Source organism: Perissodus microlepis, chromosome 16 (assembly GCF_051167445.1).
Source record: "Perissodus microlepis isolate ML-2025 ecotype Zambia chromosome 16, ASM5116744v1, whole genome shotgun sequence".
Taxonomy (NCBI): Eukaryota; Metazoa; Chordata; class Actinopteri; order Cichliformes; family Cichlidae; genus Perissodus; species Perissodus microlepis.
Window position 1 is genome coordinate 1,686,698 of NC_140476.1, and position 24,291 is coordinate 1,710,988.

A 24,291-nucleotide genomic window follows, 5' to 3' on the forward strand; every position below is an offset into this window, starting at 1 on the left:
TCCTGCCGTGCAAGATAAGGCTGTAAGGTTAATATAAATGGTGCTACTATATCACTGTCAGACTGGAGAAAAACAGGCCGTTGGCACTCTTCTGATGGCAGAGGAACAATCGATGCAAAGTGAGTGCTGGGTTATTTGACCAAACTAGGCCACCGTATGCCCCACAGGGACCACGGACTGGCAGCCACGTTTCAGTGGATAATGTCGCTGTAACTGTGGCCATAAAGTGACTCCGCTACCTCCACCAGAGGGCGCCGTGCAGCACACCGGTCCCCCTTACCTGACACACTGCAGCGGGAAGCCACCAACGTTTTTACGTCTGTCTGCAGGAAGTCGGACATTAAATCGAGCTCCTTACAAAGACATGAAAAAAGGAAGAAAAGCATTTATTCAGCAGCTCTCAGCCGCCAACAAACACACAGCAGGAGCAGGGTCACCATGAACATCTGAATACACAACAGCTGGAGCATCATCAGAGCTTCACTCAGACACACAGCAAGGTAAGAAGGTTCTCCCACAAATGCACACACACACTCTTACACAACATACATACCACACACCCACAAACATAGTTTGAATTTTTGTTGGCACAGACTGCTTAAAACTCCCAGCGTGACTCAACACAGCATGAAGCCACTTCTAAGGTACTGACAATGTAGTGCATGTTATTCAAAAGAACAAAGAAGATCAGAACTATGGAGACTAACACAGACTGAATGCATTAGCAGGGTGGCCTCCTGGATTGTCGTGCCTCCCAGCACCGATCCAAACCTCGCTCCTGTAGAAACGGTGGCGTCTGCGCTCTGAGGAGGGTCACGCCGGCGTGGCAGAGCTCTCTCCTCACCATTCATTTCCCACATTCTTAAAATACAGAACAAACGTTAAAATATCTCATCGCGTGTACGTGAAGAGAAATGAGTGGATTCTGAGTCAGCGAGGATGTAATTTACAGCTTTTTCACTGAAAATGTGTTTTAACATTGATTTATGGTAATCGTGTCAGGATACGACTGCACTGCGTGAACCTCCTGGGATGAGAAAACCTCACAATTCCTCAGATGAAATGGAAGAAAAATATTCAAGAAACCTGAAGGCAGGGGGGGAAACCGGACATTAAACTTGCAGCTTCAGCAGCTACTGCAAACACAAAGTGGGCGATGGAAACACGCTCCACAGAGAGGCCATCAGTTTACATGCAGTCTACACTGTGACTGCAGGCCCAGATTAGAGGAGGCGAACAAACTAACGGCTTTGTAGAGAGAGAGGAACCAAAGGAAAGGCAGTTAACCGCTGAACGTGTCGAGCAGCACAGTTAGTGTCAATGGCAGTTTGGTCGCTGGCTTCCTGTGAGCCATCAAGCACTGCAGTCACCGTCCATCCTCACAGCAGAGCCAGTCAGCTTTCATTCATTCAGATTGGCAACATAGTGGTTGCGATTGTTCTAGACATGAAACTATAACAAGCTATCAATAAAAAATAATCAGATTCATTGAAATCAAAGACGCTGAGCTCTGCTCTCCTGTTCTGTGGAGCTTTGTGTTTTCAGGTCCATGAGGAGCTCAAAGTAAACAGCATCTCTCCCTGAAGCTCTTCTTGTTCTTCTTGTTCTTCCCTTTCCCGTTCTTGTCTTTGTTTTCAGACATTTTCTTGCCTCGCACTTCACGCATCAGGTCAAAGAACACCTGGAAAGAAATCAATCACATATTTATAACACATAGAGGACTCGTGTGTGTGAAAGAGTCAAAAGCTCAGCTGTGCAAAAGCTTCAGGCACGTTCCGATTCCTCAGTACTCTATGTGACGGCTCCCAGTAAGACCAGCAGCACGCGGGCGTTGGTACATTCATCGGGCTGAGCGGGTCACCCGTGTGCATCAGCACGCCCTCCCCCGCTCGATCTCAAAGGCTAAAAATCCCCAAAAATAATTCAAAAAAGAAGTGTCGCAGGTCCACAGAGATTAAACCAACTCTCAGAATTTCTTTGTTTGCTGTATGAAGGGTCGTGGGCATTAAATCGAGCTCCTTACAAAGAAGCCAGACCTCCCTGTGCCCGCCCACCTCCTTCCTGGGTCTGGGCCTCATCCCAGTGGGTCATGCTGGAAACGGCCCCACTGGGAGGTGCACTCTAATTTCTTTTGAATCACGTTTACGTCACCTTCAGTGCCTAAAACTTGAGCACAGCTCTGTGCTGGTGCGTCTGAGTGATGATACCTTGTCAACGTTGGCTCTGGTTTTGGCTGACGTCTCCACGTACTGGACGCCCCACGCCTCGGCCTTCCCGCGGGCCTCGTCCACGGGCACCTGCCGACGCTCCTCCAGGTCCGACTTGTTCCCCACCAGCAGGAGCGGGATCTTGTCCTCTTCTGCCTTCACCCGCAAGATCTGCTCCCTGTGAGCACAAATGATTATTTTGTCTTTCTCAGGACGTTTTCCCAAATCTAACATGATAATCAGCTGGCAGCGTCACAGCAACAAAGACTTTTACAGGTTGATTAGCAGGATCGGGGCCGGCGCTTTAATGTTTCCACACTCGTGCTGTCGACCTGCTGCCGTCATGTACGCTGCTGAAAAATACTAATCTAACTTGCATTGTAACCGTTTGGAGTAGCCCATCATCTCCCCTCTCAGCGAGCCTCAGAGGCTGACGTGTTTGATTCAAAGTGCTGCTGACTAACATTTGCATCAAGCTTCAGTGTTTTGTTGCTGTGCTTTAATCCTATCTGAACCTTCCTGCCACAACACGTCCACACTGACATGCCTCCCCACTGACACTGTGACGTGGGTGTGACTCTACACGATCTGGATATTCATGTATTATCCAGACACTGAAAGATACTCGTGGGTGCAGATTGTTGTTGATATGCCGACTCTGGATAGTCTCTACAGCAGATATGTAACGAGCGACGATGGCTGATGATCAGTGATGTCATTTTTAAGCACTCGCCTGCTTTCATTAATGGCACCAAACTGAACGCACGCATCCGTACCTGAACTCAGCAGTGGCAGCGAAGGACTCGGGCTCTGTGATGGAGAAGACCAACAGGAAGCCCTCCCCGCTGCGAAAGTAGTTGTCCCTGATAGCAGCATAGTCCTCCTGCCCGGCGGTGTCCAGGATGTCGATCTGAGCCTCCTCCCCGTCCAGAACCACCTTTTTCCTGTAGCTGTCTGCTTTGGTGGGCTCGTAGTCCTCCACAAACTACACATGAAGAGGCAGAGCAGTGGCGCCTGATCAGCAGTGATTCAGCAGGCTAACATGGAAATCAGACGCATGGACAAAAACGCCTGCAGACATGCTGCTGGGAGCCGGAGCTCTCCCCGACACAGGTAGGGACCAGTGACAGCAGCGCCTCTGTTAGGCAGGAGTGGCTGTTAGTCTCAGGCTACAGGGAGCGAGGGAATCATTTCACATTTATGGCAAACCACTGAAAACATCATAAAGGTTGCAAATAAAATCCAGATAGTAAAATAAATGAAGAGTGAACTGGTCACGCCTACAGCCAAACCCCCCCCCTCATCTGCTGTCGTGACCTTGCTACAGCAGTGCCTTAGAAGTGTTAACTCACCTCATCGTACATGAACTGCAGGGTGAGGGCTGACTTTCCCACGCCGCCGCTGCCCACCATTATCAGCTTGTGCAGCACCAGAGAGCTCTGGTTTTTACCCTTATTGGCAGCCATCACTGGAGTCTTCTTTGTGCCGCTCTTAAACACTCAAACACATGTGCACAGGTACACACACACACACACACACGACCTGTAGAGGACAAGAGCGGAAACATTAGTGCGTACAGTAAATAACCTCCGTATGCCGAAAACACAAGCGTAGCGTGGACGAGCGCGAGGACAGATGGCAGCTGTTTCTTAGCAGCTTTCACTCTGTGACTCGCTGTGCCAGGACTCCAGGCTGTGCTCCAACCAATCTTAAATCTTAACCCCCATCATCTCCATTAAAGAGCCAAATTGCCTACTCGTGAATCCTAGAACTTTATAAAGTTCGCCATCAAAAGGTCATTGCAACTGATCAGAAGTAATGAAGCCATCATTCTTCAGTGCAAAGCAGCATTTACAAATGCATTAAACAGGCCACCGTGTGCTAAACTGGTTAAAGAGCAGGGAGACGTGCCTGCCCATCTATCTGCTCTGTAATGGCTCTGCCCTCACAAGGTGAAAGCTCACAGTCAATTGCTTTTACCCGACTTCACAACCTTCTCGGTGTCAGATACGATAGCTGCCGTGCCCTCACCTGCTCTATGCTGTGGACTGTGGACTGCATCAAATAAGGTTCACAACAAATCAGCAGTCTAACACTGTTTACCTGCAGTGCTCAGCAGGAATCAAAAGTGCTTCTTCATTATATGTTTGAGCACGGCCGACAGCTTCAGTCATAACCAGCAATGTGTGAAAGATTGTTGATCTGATCAGTTAGGAGATAACTGACGAGAAAAGTGTCCGAGCAATCTTTTCCTGGCATTAAGCGTTTCTTATCTACCACCTTTACACAAAGTGTCACAGGAACTTGTATACAAGCAGGCATAAAGTCAGACGCGAGTGGAGCTGGTGGACGGGCCGTGGTGATAAAAACACTTCACTTCCTGTTGTCACAGTTAGTGTCACACATGAAAACCATGTGACAGTTCGTGCTGACATTATTGGTGGACTTTGTTCTGCAACCCCACCTGTGGTAGGGACACGCTGTGTTTATATGTAACTGCTGCAAAAAGAATTACTGCTCTCTCTCGTACTCTCTACTTAAATCATAAGGCTTAAACTAAAAACTCACAGCAGTCAACAATCAGTCAAAGTCCCGTGTTTAGAAGGAAATACGTTACTGCAGACATTATCAGCTCACTGCTGTAACTGAGAGGTGATCGTCATAAAGAGATGTTTTTGCATCCATATCATAGGATGCATCTGTGACTGTATCTGTATCCTGAGCTCTTATGACCCATCGCTTCCTGCAGAGCAGCCTGCTAACACAATTCCAGCGCCTGATTAACACTGATGACTTTCCGTCCTCATTAGTTAACCCCCATCTGTGTTTAAGGCATCGTCACTCCCTGTTTGTTATCCGGGCCGCACCCTTGACGGTCATGCCGGTCAGGTGAACACTCAACAGCTGGCCACTCCGTGCACGAACCATACGAGCTGAGATGAAGTCTGCACAGTCCATCATAGGAACCCTGGCTCCCTCATTGGGATGCTGAGCCTCCTCTGAGCTGTCACACTATCAGCAGCACAGAGCTGATTCGTGGCGTTATTCTAAATCTGCTCCACCCAAACAGCAAACACACATTTCACAGAGTGTGGGCTCAGTGCTCACACACAGGAACCTCCTGCCTCTCACACATGTAATAGAAGATCCCTGCAGAAGCTACAAACTCCTGGAGGGAAATCAAACAGCAACAACCTGTGTGTGTGAGAACGTCAGTTTCTTTACATCGTCTGAGAGCAGAACTCGTCTTGCTGTGTCAGCCATTGTACGATAGCTGCTGATGCCGGCGATGAGGCATCGTGGTCTTCCTATATCCTAGCAGGAAGTGAAATCTGATCTGTGCTCTTCCTGTCTTTGTTATCAGTCACAGGCCAGGATACCCACACAAGCCTACACATACCCAAACACCCATCAGGAAGGCAGCACTGACAGAGGAGGGGTCACCGTGTACATTATTTACTGCGACCCACTTCTCCGTACGCCAGCGCAGACACAGACTCCATCATAAACAAAGCAGTCAGAGCTAATAAACTCAGGCAGTGTGAAACACGCGCATCACGTGTGCTTAGTGGAAAGTTTCCGAGGGAAGTTCACACAGCGAGGGTGGGGTCGTGCCACATTTCCACCAGCTGTGCTGCGACTTTGAATGTAGGGTCAAAATCAGGGGACAGTTGCAAAAGATATGAAAAATTCATATTTAAGCATGACCCACATCCAGGAGCTGAGTCTGCGCGGCGCTGGTCCTTCTTCGGGGCGGTGGGGTTATGGGGGGAGCCTACAAGGCCGCTCTGGTTTCTAAGGCTCCTGAAATATAGATGACACCAGCGCAAGAATTCATTAAGATTCCCTTTGGAGAACGGCCCGATGTTCCCTCTGCACTCATCCTCACACTCTGGCAAAGACGTACGGAGGTTTGCAGAGACTCTCGCAGATCCTAACAAAAGATTACAGCAAACAGAAAGTGTGAAGCACCCCAAACTGAATTTATGTGCCGAGTAAAGCCGAGACATCTGAGCCAGACTTGTAAAGAGCCCGAGGATGCTCCGTCTTTCCACATTCCTCTGATCCCAGGGGTGGGGGGGATTTCCTCTCCCCGTCTGATGAAGAAAACAGTGACGTTTATTCCCTAAATAACAAACCTCCAAATTCCAAGGATTTCCAAAGGAGATCAGTTAGTTTTCTCATCTCGATACCGATCCACTGAGTCAATCACAACACTTATGTGGCCCACCGATACGTCGCGCAAGCTAATCAGCTCTTTCACTTTAATGCTTCTGTCCTCTCAACACTTCCTTCTTTTCCAGCAGAAGTGAGAGAGCAGCAGACAGCTCCCACTATAACCATAATTAGAGCTCGCTGTGATAAAACAATACGATGGAGGTAAGAGTACGAGCAGGTCACACACAAAAAACTAAAGACCCGCGGAGGTTATTTACCAAACATCTGGGCATCAGGAAATGGTTTTTTCTACTTTCAAAGACAGCACGCAGCAGCACGAGAGACATCTTCAAAAAGCGAGCTCCCCACTGTGCATACTAACGACCCTCAGCCAGGAGAGTGTACAGAGAAGCCTTTGACCAAACTGGGCAGCAGGGACCCGGATCGTCTGTAACAATCCTCCCCCTCCGGCCGCAGCGAGCGGGACCTTTTCAAACGAACGTAAAAGCATACGAACTCTTCACTGATCCCTGCAGTGGCACAGGAAGGACTTATGGAAAACACGCTTTAGCCTTTAACACAAAACAGATATCGTTGCTCCCCATGCTGCAGCTGACCCTGATGATCTTATCCAAACACTCGAGTCGTTCCCATTCCCGGAGCATTCCACTGGACTGATTCACCACGGAGAGACGGATGAGTCCACTTCTCAGCACACATTTCATCACAAATGCATTTGTTCCTGCTGAGCAACTCCCAGCTGCCCACTACTTATCTCTCATTGCAATGTAAACATATCTTTTCATTTTCCTGACAAATATCCACAACGGGCCCCGGTACATACCACCTACACCAGCGCAGCGGCCTGCAGGCCACCCCTGGAAGAAATAAAAGCACAATCTCACATTTCCACTCCATCTGTCTTCACGGAGCCGGCGGTGACGGTAAACGTCACTGCTCTCACAGTCTGTACCATCGGAGAAGGCGAGGTGGTCAACCTCAATCTGCCTTGTAATACTTCCACGCTGGAGCGAGACATCGTGCTGCGGCCTGCAGCTACAGCTTAAACACAGACGTGGGTTTAATGAGACAGCGAGGCGACTGAACAACTGTGTGAAATCTAATCTCCCAGGCTTTGCATCTCTCGAGCAGAGAGAGCGACGCGTGCTCTAAAAAAGAAATGAACAACAAATATTCAGTTTAAAGACGTTGCTCGTCCCGACCGTGACAGTTAAACTTTCCCCTACTTTACTCTGTAACAAGGCATCGATACAGAAGCCAGGACGCGGCTGCAAAGTAATAACCAATATGATGGTTTATTGCTTTGCTAACCAAATGATGTCCGTGTTTGTGCTTCCCCTTCAAAAAACTCTACCGGTTATTAAAGCAGATACAGTTACAACCTGAAGGACGCAAAACATCCTGAGGGTCTCCACAGAGGCCTGAAAGAGTGAAAAAGACCCCGGCCGTGAGGTGTTAATTAAAACTGAAACACACCGACCCTGGGCTACCATTGTGTTCCACAAACACTTATTTGCATAAGCAGTTCCTCTTCCTTTAAGGAAACAGGATGTAATGCTTTTCATATTTGATGTGTTACACATATCAGTTACAACTACTGTGTGTAAATATCTGGACATCAGAACATGTCGGTGGGCGTCTTCTAGAGAAGTACACCGAGTGCTCGTCCAGGCCGAATTTCTGTCAGGATGTTAAAAAAACCCAAACTTCTAATAAAGTCAAACAGAACTAGACAAAGCCCCGTCGGCCCTGCTGAGTAAGGCACCGTGTATCACTGCTACGCACTTACCTACATCAGCACACAGCCTCCCTTCTATTTAATGACAGACCTGAGAGGATGGCACTAATGCTAATGCACAGCAGGAAAAGACCGCAACGGGCTTTCAAGATAATTCAGTGAACTTAAGTTACGTAAATAACCTGCATGACTCTCAGCACAGACCGTCTGTTAGTCAGTGGGCAGCAGCAGCCTGACTGAGCAGGTTCGTCAAGAGTAACCAAAGATAATGATCCACACTCATAACATTCACGCTCGGTTCATATCGATATGACATCTACCTGAAGTACCTCTGTAAATGGACCGTTTCAGTGTCAGCAGCTCTCAAATCAGCGAGACGTCTGTGAGTGACAGGCAGAAACAACCAATAGGACGGCTCGTTCAGCAGACTACAACCTCGGCTCAGCGATCGCTTTCTGTCATCTGATCTCTGATCAGCTGTACTTAGAAACAGTGGGTAGAAAATGTGACTTCAGCAGCTCAGTGAGCAGCTCTGTGTCTTAGCTGTGGACCACATTACAGCCCAGATTTCACAGTTGTTCAACAACAAGAGAAACATTTACTTACTTCACTCGTGAGTTTGTCTACATTAAAATGCAGTACGCAGGCTGTACGTCCCTGCTGGTTATAAATGGGTTGTTTCATGGTTACTCCTCAGAGCTACACACTGACCAAAGCTAACCATTCCTCTAGGTTATCCACAGCAGGATTTCCTGTTCCTGCGGGAATGTCACCAGCTAAAGTAATTCACTGGGATTTCAGATCTCCGGGTCACAGGAAAGTGTCAGTTTGGTTATTTCTGCTTTACGTGCTTTCACATAGCTCTTCTGATATTTGTACCATTTTCTGGAACATAAAATTACTGGATTTCCAAAAAAGGATATAAAAAAACTTTTCGGTTTCGGTTAAAGTCATAGTGATTTTTTAGCAGCATGCTATCAAACTCCACTTAGCTCTGACCCAAGAGGAAGTGAGAAGCAGCGCCCGTGGGTGGATGTTAGCTCAACATGAGTACCCACTGTCCACGTAGGAAAAAGGGAACCTTGGAAGAGTTTCCAAAAGTTGATTGTGTTCATCTGGACGTAGCGTTTTGTGGGAGAAACGTTTCGTCACTCATCCAGGTGACTTCTTCAGTCTCAGCTGACTGCAGGTTTATAATCTTATAAACAGGACATTTGCATAATGACTGAAACCAGCCCACTGAGGAACAATGGGCTGGGAGCTCAGTTCTTTCATCATAACCATAAACCTTGGAAGAGGCCTGTGGGGCTGGGGGGCAACTTTCTTCATAAACATCTCATAACACTATAAAAACGGATATGGGCCCTTTAAATACAATTTCCCCCAAAACAAATAAAAATGGCCCATCAGCTTTTAGAAGCCACAGGAATTCCCACAAAACTGATGACCTGCTTTTCCTGGAAGAGCTGTTATTGTGCTTGGATCAGCGCGGTGCTCGGGAGCTGTTTACGAGGGTTTCAGAAGATCATGAGACTGTGAGCTTACTGGATGTCACTGCTGCTTTAAATGAGGTGTTAGTCACCCCAGAATGACACGAGTCTGTGTGACGGTCACTTTCCCCTCACACAGACCCACAGCGGGCTTTGTCAAAGAGAAGGAAAAGTGCTGCTGCTTTGCCAGCATCGTCCCTCCACCAGCACCTTAACAGTACTGTATACATGTAAACACGGAGCACTCACCTAGCTGCCTTCATCCTTACATTTCTGCACTTCGCCGGAGGGTTAAAGTGACCATTACAGGACCTCCAAAGTCAGGGGCTAACAGAGGTGTCCCTCCATACAACAGGAGAAACTCCATGTATGATTTTCTCCGTCACATACAGACAGAGGACAGGTGTGACAGCACCAGCATGATCTCGGTGTTAGCACACCAAACTGTCCTTTTCGCTGACATCAGCTGAGTTACAGGAACATGAGCCGGACCTGGCTCACTGGGTGTGTCCGCTCATCTCCCCAGAGGTAGAAACTTTTCAGCAACTACCGCCAAACAAAGTAGAACCGCTAACTTTACCCAGTCCGTCTCTAAACGGTAACTTTACACAACAACAGAGCAAACAGGAGCGGCAAAGCCGCTGTAGTGCCACAGCACAGCCGTGGAGAGGACAGGCTGGTGCTAATGTCCGTGTTACCGAGGCTACACCGTCACTGGAAGCTAAGCTAACCACCGGCCAAACAAACAGCTCGTGCCTGACGTTAGCTTCCACAGAGACAGCTAATCAGTCACCAGTGTGTGTCCCGGTGTCCTCACAGCCGTGGGTGCTGAGAAAACAGCCTTTGGACCCGCGGGGTGCTCGCCCGTCCTTACAGCAGGTGCGGTACCGTCAACCTCCCCAAAGCCCCGGTTACAGACTCACGGTGTTCCGCTTGACCGGGGCTGCCCGGAGCCTTACCGAAGCACGATCCGCTTGTCTGCCCGAGGCTGCCGCTATCTTGCTGAGCGCGTTAACAGCGAACACAGAGGCATTGGTCTACATATACAAACCGCTCCCGCAACAAAAGCCCCACCTTCCGGAAGTACAAGCTACAAACGGCAGGATGTGACGTAATCAGCGCGCCGCCTGACTGCCAACGTTTACTTGGATTTCTAACCGGACAGGATTACTACTAATAATTATGAATTATGAATTAATAATTTAAAATAAATAACAAAAACAGTTCAGTGTAACAGAGTGGTGTAAAACTAGCACAGTTACTGTCTATGAATCCTCGGAGTTAATACACAAAACATGTTGTAGGAACCTTTAAAGACGTCCAGGTTTCTGTGACGTGACACCGCAGGGAAAATAAACAATACTCTGAATTCAATTCAGTTTGATTTATACGCCACCAAATCACAACAGCACGAGCCTTACGGAGCTTTGTATTGTAAGGGAAACCTCACAGCTAGCAGACGAACCCTATGGTGGTTGTGTACAGTGAAGGTGCTCCAGCAGCAGCTTCAGGAATAAGATTATCAATATTATGATCTACAATGAAAACAACAAGTACTTCATACTGACGGATGTGAGGTAGTGCAAAATTCTAAATAAACCAATGTGAAAATCATTTTTTAACATGAAAAAATAAAGAAAAATAAGACGGATTGTGGAAAAGCAAATTCTTGTGAATATTAGAGCAAAACTCAAATAAATAGCTCTATAGCTTTAACACTTTAAATATGAGAAACAGACTTCTGTGGAGTCTTGTGTCCTGACAGGTGTGTTCACCTGTTACAAAGAGGAGAGGTTTCTGAGAATGGTGGGGAGGACTTCCTGAACCGCTCTTTCTCGCAGCGTGATTGGATAGTTTTCAGGGAGGAGGAGCTCTGCTGACCGGACCGGAGCAGTTGTGATTGTCCATGATAGAGGACGGTTTGTTTAGTGAACTGCGGCCCCTCACTGACTCAAACGCCTCCAGATTCTGACCAATGAGATTCCAGCTTGGTGGACTAGTTTGCTGATGCTGCTACAGACGGAAGTTCTCCAGCACAAACGGAAGGACCTGAGGTTCCTCACAGAGTCCAGTCGGCTCATCCCCTTCTTATACACTGTTGGCCCTCCAGTCTGTGATTCACAGAAACGCCCACTGAGACATAATATTAAGAACAAGTGTTGTAGCTCAGACATGCCAGATCAGCTGTTCCGTAACAATAAAACCACCTGCTGTCAGTGAACCCTGACCTCTGGCTAAATATTAGCCAAAGTAAGAATAAAGAGAGCGTCCCAGACATGGACTGTTTGTGCCTTTTACAGAAACTCAAAATGTGAGTTCTCCTCTCCTCTCGTAGAAGAAATATTTTATTCTGAGACACAGGAGAAGCACCGCCATGTCTTCCTACATATTGTTAGAACAGAGATGATGATTTTTTTAAAGATGCATGGCCGATGCTGTGAAGATAAAATCCAGGTGTGATGCTGAGACTCAGTCCTGTTAAAGCGGATGTTGCAGCCGACCTTAAGCTCGTCTAGTCGAACGAGCCAAAGCAGAGGCAGTGCAGCTTTTATTGCAGCGTAATGGGCACTGTGCCTCTTGGAAAAGTGTGTATAGAAAATGAATGAGAGGATGGAAACTGCACGACAGGGACTTTTGCAGACCACGTTTATGGAGGTGGCAATAAAATGTCAGTGAGCTCTCTGGGCCGGTTCTCACTGAGGTTTGTAAACCACCGTCTGTGCTCACACTTTTTAATCCTTCTCTTTATCTCTATTCATCCGAGAAAACTGATACATGAGACAGTTTTCTAAAATAAAGGCAAAGATGAGATATACACAAATTATATTATTGTTTATATTCAGAGCTCACATCGTTAAAATTTAGAGTTTGCATGGTTTCTCTTTTTTCCCCAGTCTGGGTGATTTTCTGCCTTCGTTGTTCCACTGCAGGCCTGGCTGAGGAGTGCATGGCACCATTACTCCATCAGCTTTTTTCCTCCTGTGGAGGTAATGATGTGATTAATTTAACACACCTCAGAGTATAAATGTTGACAATCCCACAGCTCCGTGCTATAAAAAAGTAGAGCCTTTAAACATTTATGGGCACAATTCCTCTTCTGCTATTAAGGTGTGAGGAAAATAAATTGAAGAACAGTAAACTGGGAATATAGACCTTTATACCTGCCCTGGAGAACCACCTACAAAAATATATATTTATCTGCAGCGCCGACTCAGCCGTGTAGAACCAGCTCTTTACAATTATGCTATTAAACATGTCCCAGCTGACAGAAGACCGACCGCGTGGTCTCGCTACACTGACCCGAGGTGCACGCGCTGCAGACGCCTCGCTGCACGCGCCCGATAATGATGCTGAAAATGGTAAAGTGGATCTATTTCAGGTAACAGTCCGCCAATACTGGACAATGGAAGGGCTGTGTCTAAGTTAAGGTGAATGAAGACCTGGAAATATAAATTCATCTTATCACAGCAACACTTTGTAAAACATGAAAGCTACACACGCACAGTCTGTTTGATCTTAATGGGATATTCACGTGTTTACAGACGCAGACTGGAGGTTTGTGCTGCCTCTGCTGTTTATTTTGATGTTAAGCCTTCATGTGCATACTGAGTGTAGCTGTAACCAGCTAACATGTAGGTGAAAAACTTCACTCCAGACTTTTGATCTTTGCACTCAATCACAGAATCACTCAAAGCTGCAAAATCAAGTCTAAACTGAGGGTCATCTCCCAGTTTAGACTCAGCGAGGCTTTGAGCCGTCACGCCAAAAACTAAAGAAACCAGTTTAGACTCGAGAAACAGAAAGAAGCCTGGAGAAAGATTAAGTAGACTTAAAGCACAAGCTCAGGTCAGATGAGATGAAACTAGAGACGGTGCTTATGTCTCGACAAAGAAGGAAGGAGTCCAAAGAAAACCCCACAGTGAAACTCGGCAGTGGGAATGCTGCGCATCTGGAACTGGGAATCTCGTCAAGGAGAAAGAATCATGGAGAAAACACAGCAAAACTGTGTCTGGGTCGTGGCTTTGTCTTCCAACGTGACAAAGACCACGAACATGTGTCACTCCTGATGTAGACCGACCTCCAGAAGAGTTACTGGCCGGCACTAAGACACGTCTGCAGGGAGAACTGAAGACCGTCAGCTGTAGAGGAGCGCTCGTGATGCGGGACCGCGCAGTAAAAAGGCAAAAGTGCAAATTCGACAAAGTACTGAGAGACCTAACTGACGTAGGTTGTGTTTACTTTATTATTTATTAACATTTAGCATTAGTCCAAGGTTATTGATATTACATTTAAGAAGAACAGCAGGCCTGTGTGGTGATTTTGGTGAACAGGAAAAAGTTCCCTAATGTTACAGAAGTATTACTTTTTATTTAAATGATAAATGAGACAAGTTGAATCAAGACTAACCTGCTGCCTCAGCTCAGTTTCTGCTCTCATACATGATGCAGACCTTTACGATTTTCCTCCTGCACCTCTTCCTCACCTCCAGGGTGTGAAAAATAAAAGAGTGGACCCTGACAAACCCAGAAAGTTAAGTATTGTGTTCAAATAGATCTGGCAGTTTGATGTGAGACTGTAACTCAGCCCAGTGAAGCTCTGACGGAGATAAAAGCTGCAGCGTTGGTGCAGATGGGACGACTCCATCTTCTTTGGTAGGTGATGATGAAACATAGTGGCTGTAACAAAACAAACCTTTTAGCTCCTAATTCGGTGCACAGTGTTGTGTGCCAGCTGCTGGTGTCAGAGCAGGACCGGTGCCCGTCTGTCTGCTAACAGAAGCCACTGCAGGCTCTGAGACGCCTTCAGCACAGACTCATTCCTGCTGACACCTGAGCCGTCTCACGCTGCTTCGGCCGCGGGCCGTAGGATGAAAGAATTATTCCGTATTCCCAAAGATGAGTCGAGCCTGGAATTTGTCGGTGCGCTGATCCTCGGGCCCACCAGGGGGAGCCAAATACACCAACTACTGTAAAAGCCTTGTTCAGATCTGTCGTGCGTGACTTCTAACATTAGTAAAAACTGGCACAGCTGCACAAACGGATTTTAATTTCCTTCAGACAGACAGAAGAAGCACATAAACATGCTGTCACTGCATGCATGCTTCAAACCATAAGCACAGGCTTCAGTCTGCATGCTCATTAAATAAGTATTCTACTCACACAGTCATATTTCAGCTCCATCAGTTAATTTATTTTCTCTTACATTTGATTTCACACATTCACTGTATCAGGTGTCTAATACTGGGTTGGGTTCATTCATCACGGCTCTGCTTTGAGACTGCAGCCAACATCCTTCAGACAAGTTCAGGAAACCAGCCCGGCTGGACCACAGCAGCGACACTCGCTGTGATCTTTAACCGTTGACGTGCTGTGCATCCACAGACGCTTTACTGCATATCTTGATGCTAACCAGCGGTTACACGTGTGTATGCGAGCAGCTGGAACAGGCGTACCTAATGAAGTGGCTGGTGAGTGTGTGTTCCATGCATACCCAAATTAAAAACAGAATCTTTTAGTCTGGGGGGTTTCAGTTGTTTGCGTGCTTTATAGCTTTTAATGAGAGAAACATTAAACATCGCGAGCACAGCTTCTGCTTCCAAACCTGCTCAGACTGTTCGTCTGTCTGTGACGTTAAATCGGTGCTTTCAGGCTTCACAGACCTGCAGAGGCAAAAATGTCATCGATGTCATCGTGAGTGTCCGTGCTCCGACACGTCGCCTCTCGTGTGGTCCTGCTTCTCTGGTCGTCCCCGCTAAGTCGAGCTCGTGTCTGTCGTCCCGCCTGCTCTTTCCTTTTTACGCCGCCTCTCATCATAAACCTCCTGAGAGTATGAAAACGAATTCTCCCGTGGACACGTCTCCTCGAGGCGAGCGAACGTAAGGTCTTTGGCGCTGATCCTTCTGGAGATGAAGCCCAGCAAGCTTCCTTTTTGAAGGTTTGCAGCTTCCTCTGGACGCTGAAGCACGAGAAGAGAGAACATGAGCACCTCTGCAGAACGCTACAGGAAGACTTCCTGAGAAAGTGTCGCTCTTACTTGTAGCCCGCTGCCTCCAGGCATTTCATCTGCCGGCACTTTAAATGCAGGAAGCTTAAAAGGCGTTTTTCCTTTCCCATCCTCTGGGATTTGCACCAGCGAATCATCTCGTCCACTCGGATCTCCATGTGTGAGAAAGAAGCAGCTTCTCTCACCTGTTTCTGGAACTCGTGTCTCCTGTCAGCTCTGCTGGTTTGTTTGGGCGTCGACTTGCCCTCGAGTCGCAAGAAGAAGAAGTAAATACGTGAACATTAGAAACAGTAAAAGTAGAAACAAGTCACGTGCTTGCTCACATACCTCTGTGAAAGTCCTGCAGAGCTTGAAAAAAGACTTCCTGTCTGCTGCGAGGCCGACGCCTGGAGAAATATCAGGGATGTGAGTGGGGATGTTCACGTCTCACTGAGGTCACGTTTGCTTTGGGAAAAACAGCGCATGAATGCAGACTACCTCTTATAACTGCAACGCCGAGGTCTTCTTTGAGCTTTCTTTTCTGCGTGCAGGTCTTCTTGGCTTCAGCTGGAAGTTTCTTCGCCGCCTGCTTCTTTTCCTGCCGCGCTCTGCTGTGCGCCGCAGGCTTGGTCAATAACAAAGCATCAGAGGGACCGAGGAACTGAGCCAGATCAGCTGGCAGGGAGAAGTCTGTGAGGAAGGGCATGGGCTGGACTCGGGCTACGTCTCTGAGAAGCTCCAGGAGCTGCCGGTAGAGGCCGGACAGGGCGAGCAGCACGCCACGGAAAATCACCCTGAGAACGCACGAAATACAACGTGTTAACACTTTCTGCAGACTTAGTGCTCGCTCTCTCTAAATGCACGTATGCTGCAGAAAACGTCCTGACCACAGACGGCTGAGCATGCTGGTTATCACCACGTTCAGGATGACAAACTCCTCCCACTTCATCTGCTGCTTTGAGAGTCTGAAACAAGCAGCTGTTAAGGGGAAACCTGCAGAGGGCACGAGAGTCAGACTTGGTTCAGATGAAGACATCCGCACGTCGTTCACGCGGAGATCGATGCCGAGTCTGAGAACAGAACGGCCTCACAGAAGGATACGTGAAAGCTCTGCTGCAGCGACGCAGCGTGCAGCTCATCAGCCGAGCGGCCCCCAGCACTTTGAGACAGATCCACTCCAGCGTGGGCTGACTGGGAACGAAACACTGGCCGTTCTTAATGCTCAGCTGCCTAAAACACACACACACACCCCACTGCAGACTGTGGCAGAAACTGACATCCACACAGAATTTCACAGTTTGAATCTCCGTCTTATCTTCTATAAAGACGCCCGTCTGCATGCTGAGAGGACTTCATTCATGCAGTTGCCCACCCCTGGTCTACTGTGGGAATAAAGTCGGGCTACACACATTTTCATTGTGCACTCAGTAAATAAAAGCTGAGTGGACTGGTTCATGAATCCGACCTGGTCACAGCAGTGAAGGTTCACGATGAAGACCTGCTCTGCACGTCACACACTTCACAGCGAGCCACAGACCTACCTCTGGATCCTGTTCGGACACAGATCTGACAGTTCCTGAAGAGCAGCATCGAGCTTCATGTTCTTCAGCCGGTTCACACACTGCTCCACCTTTGAAGGAAGGAACATGTAGGTTAGTCTGCTAGGTGACTAAGGCCAGAACACCGGGCTAGTGAAAACATCTGGATGATCTCCGAGACTTCTGGGAGAACATCCCGTGGCCTGAGGAGACAAAAGCTGAACGTTGTGAGGTTTGAGTCCCGTTACATCTGCATTAAACATAAAGAGAACATCACAGCAGCAGTCGGACACGGCGGTGGGAGTGTGATGGTCTGAGCTGCTCTCTAGGAGAATGTGGGCCCGGCAGTCATGCAGCAGCACAATGACCAGAAACACAGCAGCAGCTCCACCTCTGATTGGCTCTGAAGACAAAATGAAGGTTCTGGAGCGTCCGAGTCAAAGTGTGGACTTAATCAGACTGAGGTGACCTTAGACAGGCGCTCATACTGGAAAAGCCTCCAACTATTCAGAGTGGGACAAAGTTGCTCCACAGAGACGTGAAACACTCACCATCAACACACCACAAAGTGTGGACTGCAGTCCTGCTGGGCACAGCCATGTTTGAGTTTGAGCAGCAGCTGGATTTGCATACATATTTCAGCATGAAGTGTGGTCGGAATACAATCAGGCCTCTGCACAGGAGAAACTCCCTCTGACCTGCACATTTACATCATCTCCAGCTGTGACAGACAGGCGTCCATCAGTGTGGACGACACAGCAGCCGAACGCCCGAGCGTCCCACAGACTCAGTCTGATTACAGCTGTTTTATTGTCCCCAGAGTCACAAACGCGCAGCCTTTCATCCTGTTAATCATGATTTCCATGTCTGTGATGTTGCATGTAACAACAGTCTGAGGCTGAACCTGGATCAGGGTGTTTCTAACCTCTGTGAACTGGGGATGCATCGATCCCATATACAGCATCGGCCTGATCCTGACCTAAATGACTTGATCAGATATCAGGAGAAATAAAAAATGTAGCCCGATCCTTTAAATATTACAAAAGTGCCTCATGAAGCTTGCGACACGGCATAACCGAGGTCGTGACCTTAGCACGTCGGAGCAGTATGTGTCACGTGATAGAGCGGTCGTTGTGCGCGAGACCTGTCGGCGGCGTGGAGTTACTTCAGACTGAAAGAAGAAAAAAGGAAGATGTGGTAGCAGCGTTGGGAACTTTAACACCACAAACATGATTAAACACTCACAGAAATACCAAATACAGGAGTACACAGAGTTTATCCAGTGACTCAGTACACAGAGTTTATCCAGCGACTCAGTACACAGAGTTTATCCAGCGACTCAGTACACAGAGTTTATCCAGCGACTCAGTACACAGAGTTTATCCAGCGACTCAGTACACAGAGTTTATCCAGCGACTCAGTACACAGAGTTTATCCAGCGACTCAGTACACAGAGTTTATCCAGCGACTCAGTACACAGAGTTTATCCAGCGACTCAGTACACAGAGTTTATCCAGGCCTCCAACGCGAAGCAGGAAAGTATCAACAAACGCTTTTGGAAAACATTCAGAGTCGCGAGAAACTCCGTCCAGAAAGCAACAAAGCAAAGCTGATAACAGAGAAAACTGCTGAATTTGTTGTGCTCGATGAGCGACCATCACACGTGTTATTAATCTGTCTCTTTATCCTGTCTTCCTTCTCTCACCCCAACCAATCACAGCAGATGGCCCCGCCCCTCCCTGAGCCTGGTTCTTCCGGAGGTTTCTTCCTGTTAAAAGGGAGTTTTTCCTTCGCACTTCGTCCACGATCGTGGCTCAAGAGTTGGGAGTTCGCCTTGTAATTGGAAGGTTGCCGGTTCGAGCCCCAGCTTGGACAGTCTCGGTCGTTGTGTCCTTGGGCAAGACACTTCACCCGTTGCCTACTGGTGGTGGTCAGAGGGCCTGGTGGCGCCAGTGTCCGGCAGAATGTGTAAAGCGCTTTGGGGTCCATAGGGACTAGTAAAGCGCTGTACAAATACAGGCCATTTACTTGCTTGCTCATAGGGGGGTTTCTCTGTATGTATTATTGTAGGGTCTACCTTACAATATAAAGCGCCCTGAGGCGACTGGCGCTGTATAAATAAAGCTGAACTGCATTTCTGTTGTGGGAAATGTCAGTTTTTGGTGCTTAAAGGAGCATTGTGAGCCTCGCTACGTGCTGCCAAACCAACGTTTCATTAAAGGCATAATCAATCAATCAATCAATCAATCAAGTTGTTGAATACAAACATTATTTTGTGATGATATTGGGCTTCATGTGTTTTTCAGAACTTTGCATAAAACTGCGTTTTGAATATTACTTTAAATACTTAGATCTAAAGTTGTAATTTGTACGTTTGTTTCAAAGCTTTAAATAAAAAGATCAGCTGAGCTGAGCAGTATTTTGGCTGCTTACAAGTATAATAGAAGAACGTTAGTCGTTTTTTTGCTTTTTTTAAATTTTAATATGACATTTATGACTAAAATACCGGAGTCATATCGGTATCGGCAGATATCCAAATCTATGACATCAGTATCGGACATACAGACGTGGCGTCATCCATCCCTACTGTGAACGACAGGCTGCGGCTCTGGCTGCATGGAGGAGGAACATGTTGTGTTGGTGTTGTTCCCACATCATCATGAAAATGCTGTTCCAGGTTCAACATTGCAAGTGACCAATCACATTCTCGTGACGTTATTCTTTTGCGCGCCAAGCCATTCGTGCATTTATGAAATTCCAATGTTGCAAGGACAATATCAGTTCTGCTTACCGTTTATTAAAGGGTCAGGGTTAGGGTCAGGGTCCGTTGATCGGCGGACAGAGGCAGTTTCTCGCAGCTTAAGTACAGTTTTTTGTTTTACGGCGATTTTTCCCGAAGTCGCAAAAGTATGACGTCACAACATTCTGATTGGTCACTTGCAATGTTGATCCAGGAATAACATTTAGTATGATGTTCTGGGAACAACACCAACACGACGATATCAGATCGTGCTGTACGTGACTCGGAGCTCAGGTGGGCGCGCTCCGAGTTGCCCTGAGCTCTTAATGAACACACCCACGGTTGCCCTGGAGACAGCGCTCACCTGCTTCAGTGCCTTGAACGTCTTGTTGCCCCGGTAGCTGTTGTTCAGGACGTACAGCAGCTCGTACAGCAGCCTGACCTCCGTCTGAAGCATCTCACTGCGGACCAGCTTCAGCACATTTTCGCGCTCCGTCAGCAGCGTTTCAACGTCTGCAGCTGCACAAACACAAACACCATCATCATCGTCACCTCACAGCCACGCGGCGCCGAGTCCTGGCTCTCCCACGTGGGCCGCATGCGGCGTGTTATTTCGCACACAGCACGTCAGTGACCGCGCGCTGCGGCTCGTACCTGTCTGTGCGGTGAAGGGCACGCGGACAGCGGACACGGCGCTGGGAAAAGGGACGTTGACTCTGTTCCAGAGCTCCACGGCCATGCTCGAGTCTGCCTCAAAAACAAAATACGACCCGGAAGTCCCAGAGCCAATGGCGTACGAGCACGCGTAAACGTCATCGTCTGTGTTAAAGGCACCGCAGTCGCCGAGTCTGCTCTGCTAAAGTACTTACAACACAAATGATTACTCCGAGTAGTTATCACGAACTGATCAGAACAAAAGCGTAGAAATAATAAAGGCCAATAAATATTAAAATTATGAAAACATACGAGGATAATGACAATAAACGTTTTTTAATAGAGCAATGGATTATTAACACAGCATTTGTAAACATATACGTTATTCCTGTTTGTACACAATAACAGAATAATTATTTCATTCAAACAAACACGGTGAGGGTCAAAACTGAAGCCCCTGAAAAAGTGACCTTTATACTGAAACACGGCACAAACCACCGCTGTGCCGCAAAGAGCTGTCAGGAGAACAGCACTTTATTGTGACAGTACAGGCAGGAAGCAAGCACTCAACTTCAAACCGAGGGTCGTCTTCCACTTTACACTCATAGAGGAACTTCAGCAAGGGGCGATGTGAAAACCTCCATGTGAAAGAGTTTCTTTCAGCTCCTCTCACAAACCGACAGCATCATCATCACCTCTGTGTTCTCCTTTGTGCTGCAGGCGGCCTCTGAGGGGCTCCTCCTGACCCATAAACCAGGACTGTTCTTATGTAACACATTAAGGCTCCTCAATCCCAAACAAACGTCTTCTCGTGTACAACTCCTGAACTGTTTGTTGCATAGTTTTCAGTGCTGCTAAAAGTAGTCTGTGCAGCAGAAAAACACCTTTAAACTGTAATGAGTTATGACTTCAGATGAATACGGAGAGGAAGTGTGAGGAAGAGTAATGTCTGCACAGACTGATTTATCAACATTCATCACCATGTTGCACATTAAGATTCGGGTTTCACATACTGTGCAGAATAAAAGCTCCCCGTGTGTTCACACAGACGCCCACTGTGAAATACTGCCATCATTTATTGGAACAAAAGCAACAGATTTAACGAGAGGATATTAAGGGGCCTGTGCCGCCTGATTCCTGATCCAAGAGATGACTTTTAGGTTCACTTCCTCCATCACGGACACCTCAGAACGGCCTTTCACCTTCAGTCCATGGCTGCCTCCTCGTAGCCACAAAATCTCAACCTGAGCTTTCATTTCTTTCACCGTCGTGTCAAAGTGAACCTGAGCGAGGACACAGAGCAGAGTGAGCACTGCAGCACGTTCAAACCGCAAGAGCAATGTCACGTTACACAGATACATCAGAACTACATGCAAACTAACAGAACAGCAACAATGAGCACACAGGACAGTCTTCTAATAGTTTAATAAGGAAACATGCATTAGGTATGAATCCTTCTCATTCCTCACCCTGTCACACATGTCGTCCTCAGTGCCCGACACAAACAGCACACGCGTGTGCGCCGGCAGCACCCTTAGATCTTCGCTCCGTTGGCGGTGTGCATGCGTCTGTCCTGGGGGGTGCAGGGGGAAAGACAAGCAGATCACACCCTCCACCGCGGCCTCGGATTCCTCGCTCAGTCGCCTAGCTAAAGCTGCAGCCGCACGACACCCCATCGACCTGCCTGTGGAAACGTCACAGTGTTCAAGGACTCCCACTCAGTTATTTCTACACTGCTGCATGTCCTCGTCTTCACTTGAAACATAGATGGAGGTTCAGAGGTGAAGATGTGGTATCTGGTGATGTCATCAGTTAAAGGCAGACACTCATGGACAGAGTGCTGACTTCAACGTCGGGCCTGTTTTACCACATTAACATACTTCCCACCAAAGTAAACTGTTAAGGTACAACAATACTTTGCAAACTGAAGTACGTGAGACAAAATGACCCGACAGCGTTTCTGCTCTGAGCTCTTCCTCTTTTGTTTTGAACATCTTAAGGCTTCTTACCTCCAAAAAATACACGTTTTACTGTGAACCTCTGCAGTGACTTCAGGTAGTCCTACAGGTGGAAACACGTTAAACAGCACACAACGTTACATCATACTGGTGCTCTACAAAAAACTTTTAATATTGCACGTAAAGCAGTGTGTACAGTTTTCTTTGACTTTAACACGTACCCACACAGCAGTGTACGCCTTCAGCCTGTAAGCCAGGTTCAAACCCTTGCATGTAAAGCGCAGGCACAGGAAACCGTGTGATGCCAGCTGGTGAGCCAGAGAAACCAGCTGACTGAAGTTCATGTCTCCCCCGGCTCCGTGCGTGAGGATCACGGCAGTGTGAGCGTCTGACATGGCGGCAGGGACGCACAGGGCAGCATCTAAAGATTTGACCCCAAACGGCACCTTCACCGCCTCCTGAAAGCCAGCGAGCACCGATTCAGCACCTCACGGCCAACCATTCTCACTCTCCCCCTGACCTTTACAGAGCAGTGAAGATGATTACATGGTGATACTTGAAAAATCAGGTCTTATCTCAAGCTGACTCTGACTCACTGGTCCATCACATCCGGCAGATTACTGTAACACTCTCCAGATCATCAGCTCATTCATCCTCACAGGTACACACATACGTGACCACATTACTCCACATCACTTCCACACTGGCTCCCTGCGACCTTTACGATCCTTCTGTTAGTTCATACAGCTCTCTGTGGTTTGGTCCCGGCACCTCTGTGACCTGCTCCGTGTCTCTAACCCAGTCACACCTGTCAGGTCATCAGCTGCTCCAGAGTCAGAGCTCGGGGCTGGAGGTGCTTCACTTACTGCGGTCCTGATCTTTGGAACCAGCTGCCTGCTGATCTGAGATCAGTTACAGCCACGCTCTTATTCAAAATCAGACTCGAAACCTTTGAATTCCCCGAGGCTCACACTTCCTACTGTTCCTGCTGCGCTCACTGCCTACAGGCTTTCTAACCTGCGCAGGTGTTTATGTGTTTGTGAAGCACACCGAGCCCACAGGTCGTGGCGCGCGCTAGCCTCTCGTGCACCCGTAGTTAGCGTCGGTGCTCCGGGCTCCGCTCCTGGTTCGAGTTCCGTTTCATTCTAACCTGACTCTGGTTTCTGCCATGTTTGCTTTTTATTTTTCATATTTACCTCCTCAAACGTCTCCATCACAAGCAGCTTCTTCTCTGGAACACCGAGGACTTCAATACCTATTAGTGACACCTAGCGGGGAGGAGTGGTCACTACAGCGTTACCAAACCTGTATTTAAAGTACTTTTTATTTAAAAAATAAATGGTTTGAAATGTTTATGTTATGTTTCATTAAAATTATTTGTTTCAGATTGTTCACTTTTTAATATGTCTTTATCCAGTGGACGTACTGGAAACGCAGCATCATACTTCATAATGGTCAGTCTCTATAACACTTCCCTTCCTTCCCAGTCATCCTGCACACTGGCACATTGTTGGATATTACTGACATGTGATCAATTGAAACATCACTCTATACTCTCTATCATGTTTCATACTTTCAGTTTTATCCATGTCTGAGCATGTTTGATTTTATATATCAGGATAAATATCTCAGCAAAAATATCACTTTGTACAGGGCAGTGACTCCTCACCAACAGTGACTCAATGCTTTGTGGTTCAAATCTAAACCATGCAACAGGGTAATGGTCAGTTATAAACAGCAGCATTAAGTTTGTGACACTTCCGTTTGTTTACTTTTTCACATGGATACGATTTTTATTTGAAATG

At 47.5% G+C, this 24,291-nt stretch overlaps 3 protein-coding genes across 6 annotated transcripts; all 3 read right to left on the bottom strand.

The window, feature by feature from the left end:
• Positions 1-365: 365 nt before the first annotated feature.
• Positions 366-10,721, bottom strand: LOC146370161 (ras-related protein Ral-B). The gene is made up of 5 exons (XM_084907980.1): positions 10,574-10,721; positions 3,560-3,749; positions 2,984-3,192; positions 2,208-2,385; positions 366-1,681 (listed from the first exon to the last, which is right to left on the bottom strand). Exons 2-5 carry the CDS (start codon positions 3,671-3,673, stop codon positions 1,559-1,561), a joined length of 624 nt encoding a protein of 207 aa, XP_084764106.1. The 5' UTR covers positions 3,674-3,749; positions 10,574-10,721; the 3' UTR covers positions 366-1,558.
• Positions 10,722-14,782: 4,061 nt separating this feature from the next.
• rmp64 (ribonuclease MRP subunit p64) lies at positions 14,783-20,758 on the bottom strand. Of its 3 annotated transcripts, XM_084907699.1 has the most exons (9): positions 20,529-20,758; positions 20,239-20,393; positions 17,138-17,226; positions 16,698-16,826; positions 16,484-16,561; positions 16,095-16,390; positions 15,945-16,003; positions 15,648-15,862; positions 14,783-15,569 (listed from the first exon to the last, which is right to left on the bottom strand). In XM_084907699.1, the coding sequence occupies exons 1-9, from the start codon at positions 20,611-20,613 to the stop codon at positions 15,266-15,268; spliced, it is 1,410 nt and encodes a 469-aa protein (XP_084763825.1). In that variant the 5' UTR covers positions 20,614-20,758; the 3' UTR covers positions 14,783-15,265. The 3 variants fall into 3 exon arrangements, with proteins under 3 accessions (XP_084763825.1, XP_084763828.1, XP_084763827.1); XM_084907702.1 differs by lacking the exons at positions 20,239-20,393; positions 20,529-20,758 and adding an exon at positions 19,926-20,202; XM_084907701.1 differs by lacking the exons at positions 20,239-20,393; positions 20,529-20,758 and adding an exon at positions 19,698-19,886.
• A 90-nt stretch (positions 20,759-20,848) lies between these two features.
• On the bottom strand, positions 20,849-23,754 carry tex30 (testis expressed 30). Of its 2 annotated transcripts, none has more exons than XM_084907703.1 (5): positions 23,683-23,754; positions 22,708-22,944; positions 22,538-22,589; positions 21,998-22,212; positions 20,849-21,811 (listed from the first exon to the last, which is right to left on the bottom strand). In XM_084907703.1, the coding sequence occupies exons 1-5, from the start codon at positions 23,698-23,700 to the stop codon at positions 21,641-21,643; spliced, it is 693 nt and encodes a 230-aa protein (XP_084763829.1). In that variant the 5' UTR covers positions 23,701-23,754; the 3' UTR covers positions 20,849-21,640. The 2 variants fall into 2 exon arrangements, with proteins under 2 accessions (XP_084763829.1, XP_084763830.1); XM_084907704.1 differs by having other exon boundaries at positions 22,708-23,006; positions 23,683-23,723.
• Positions 23,755-24,291: the final 537 nt, after the last annotated feature.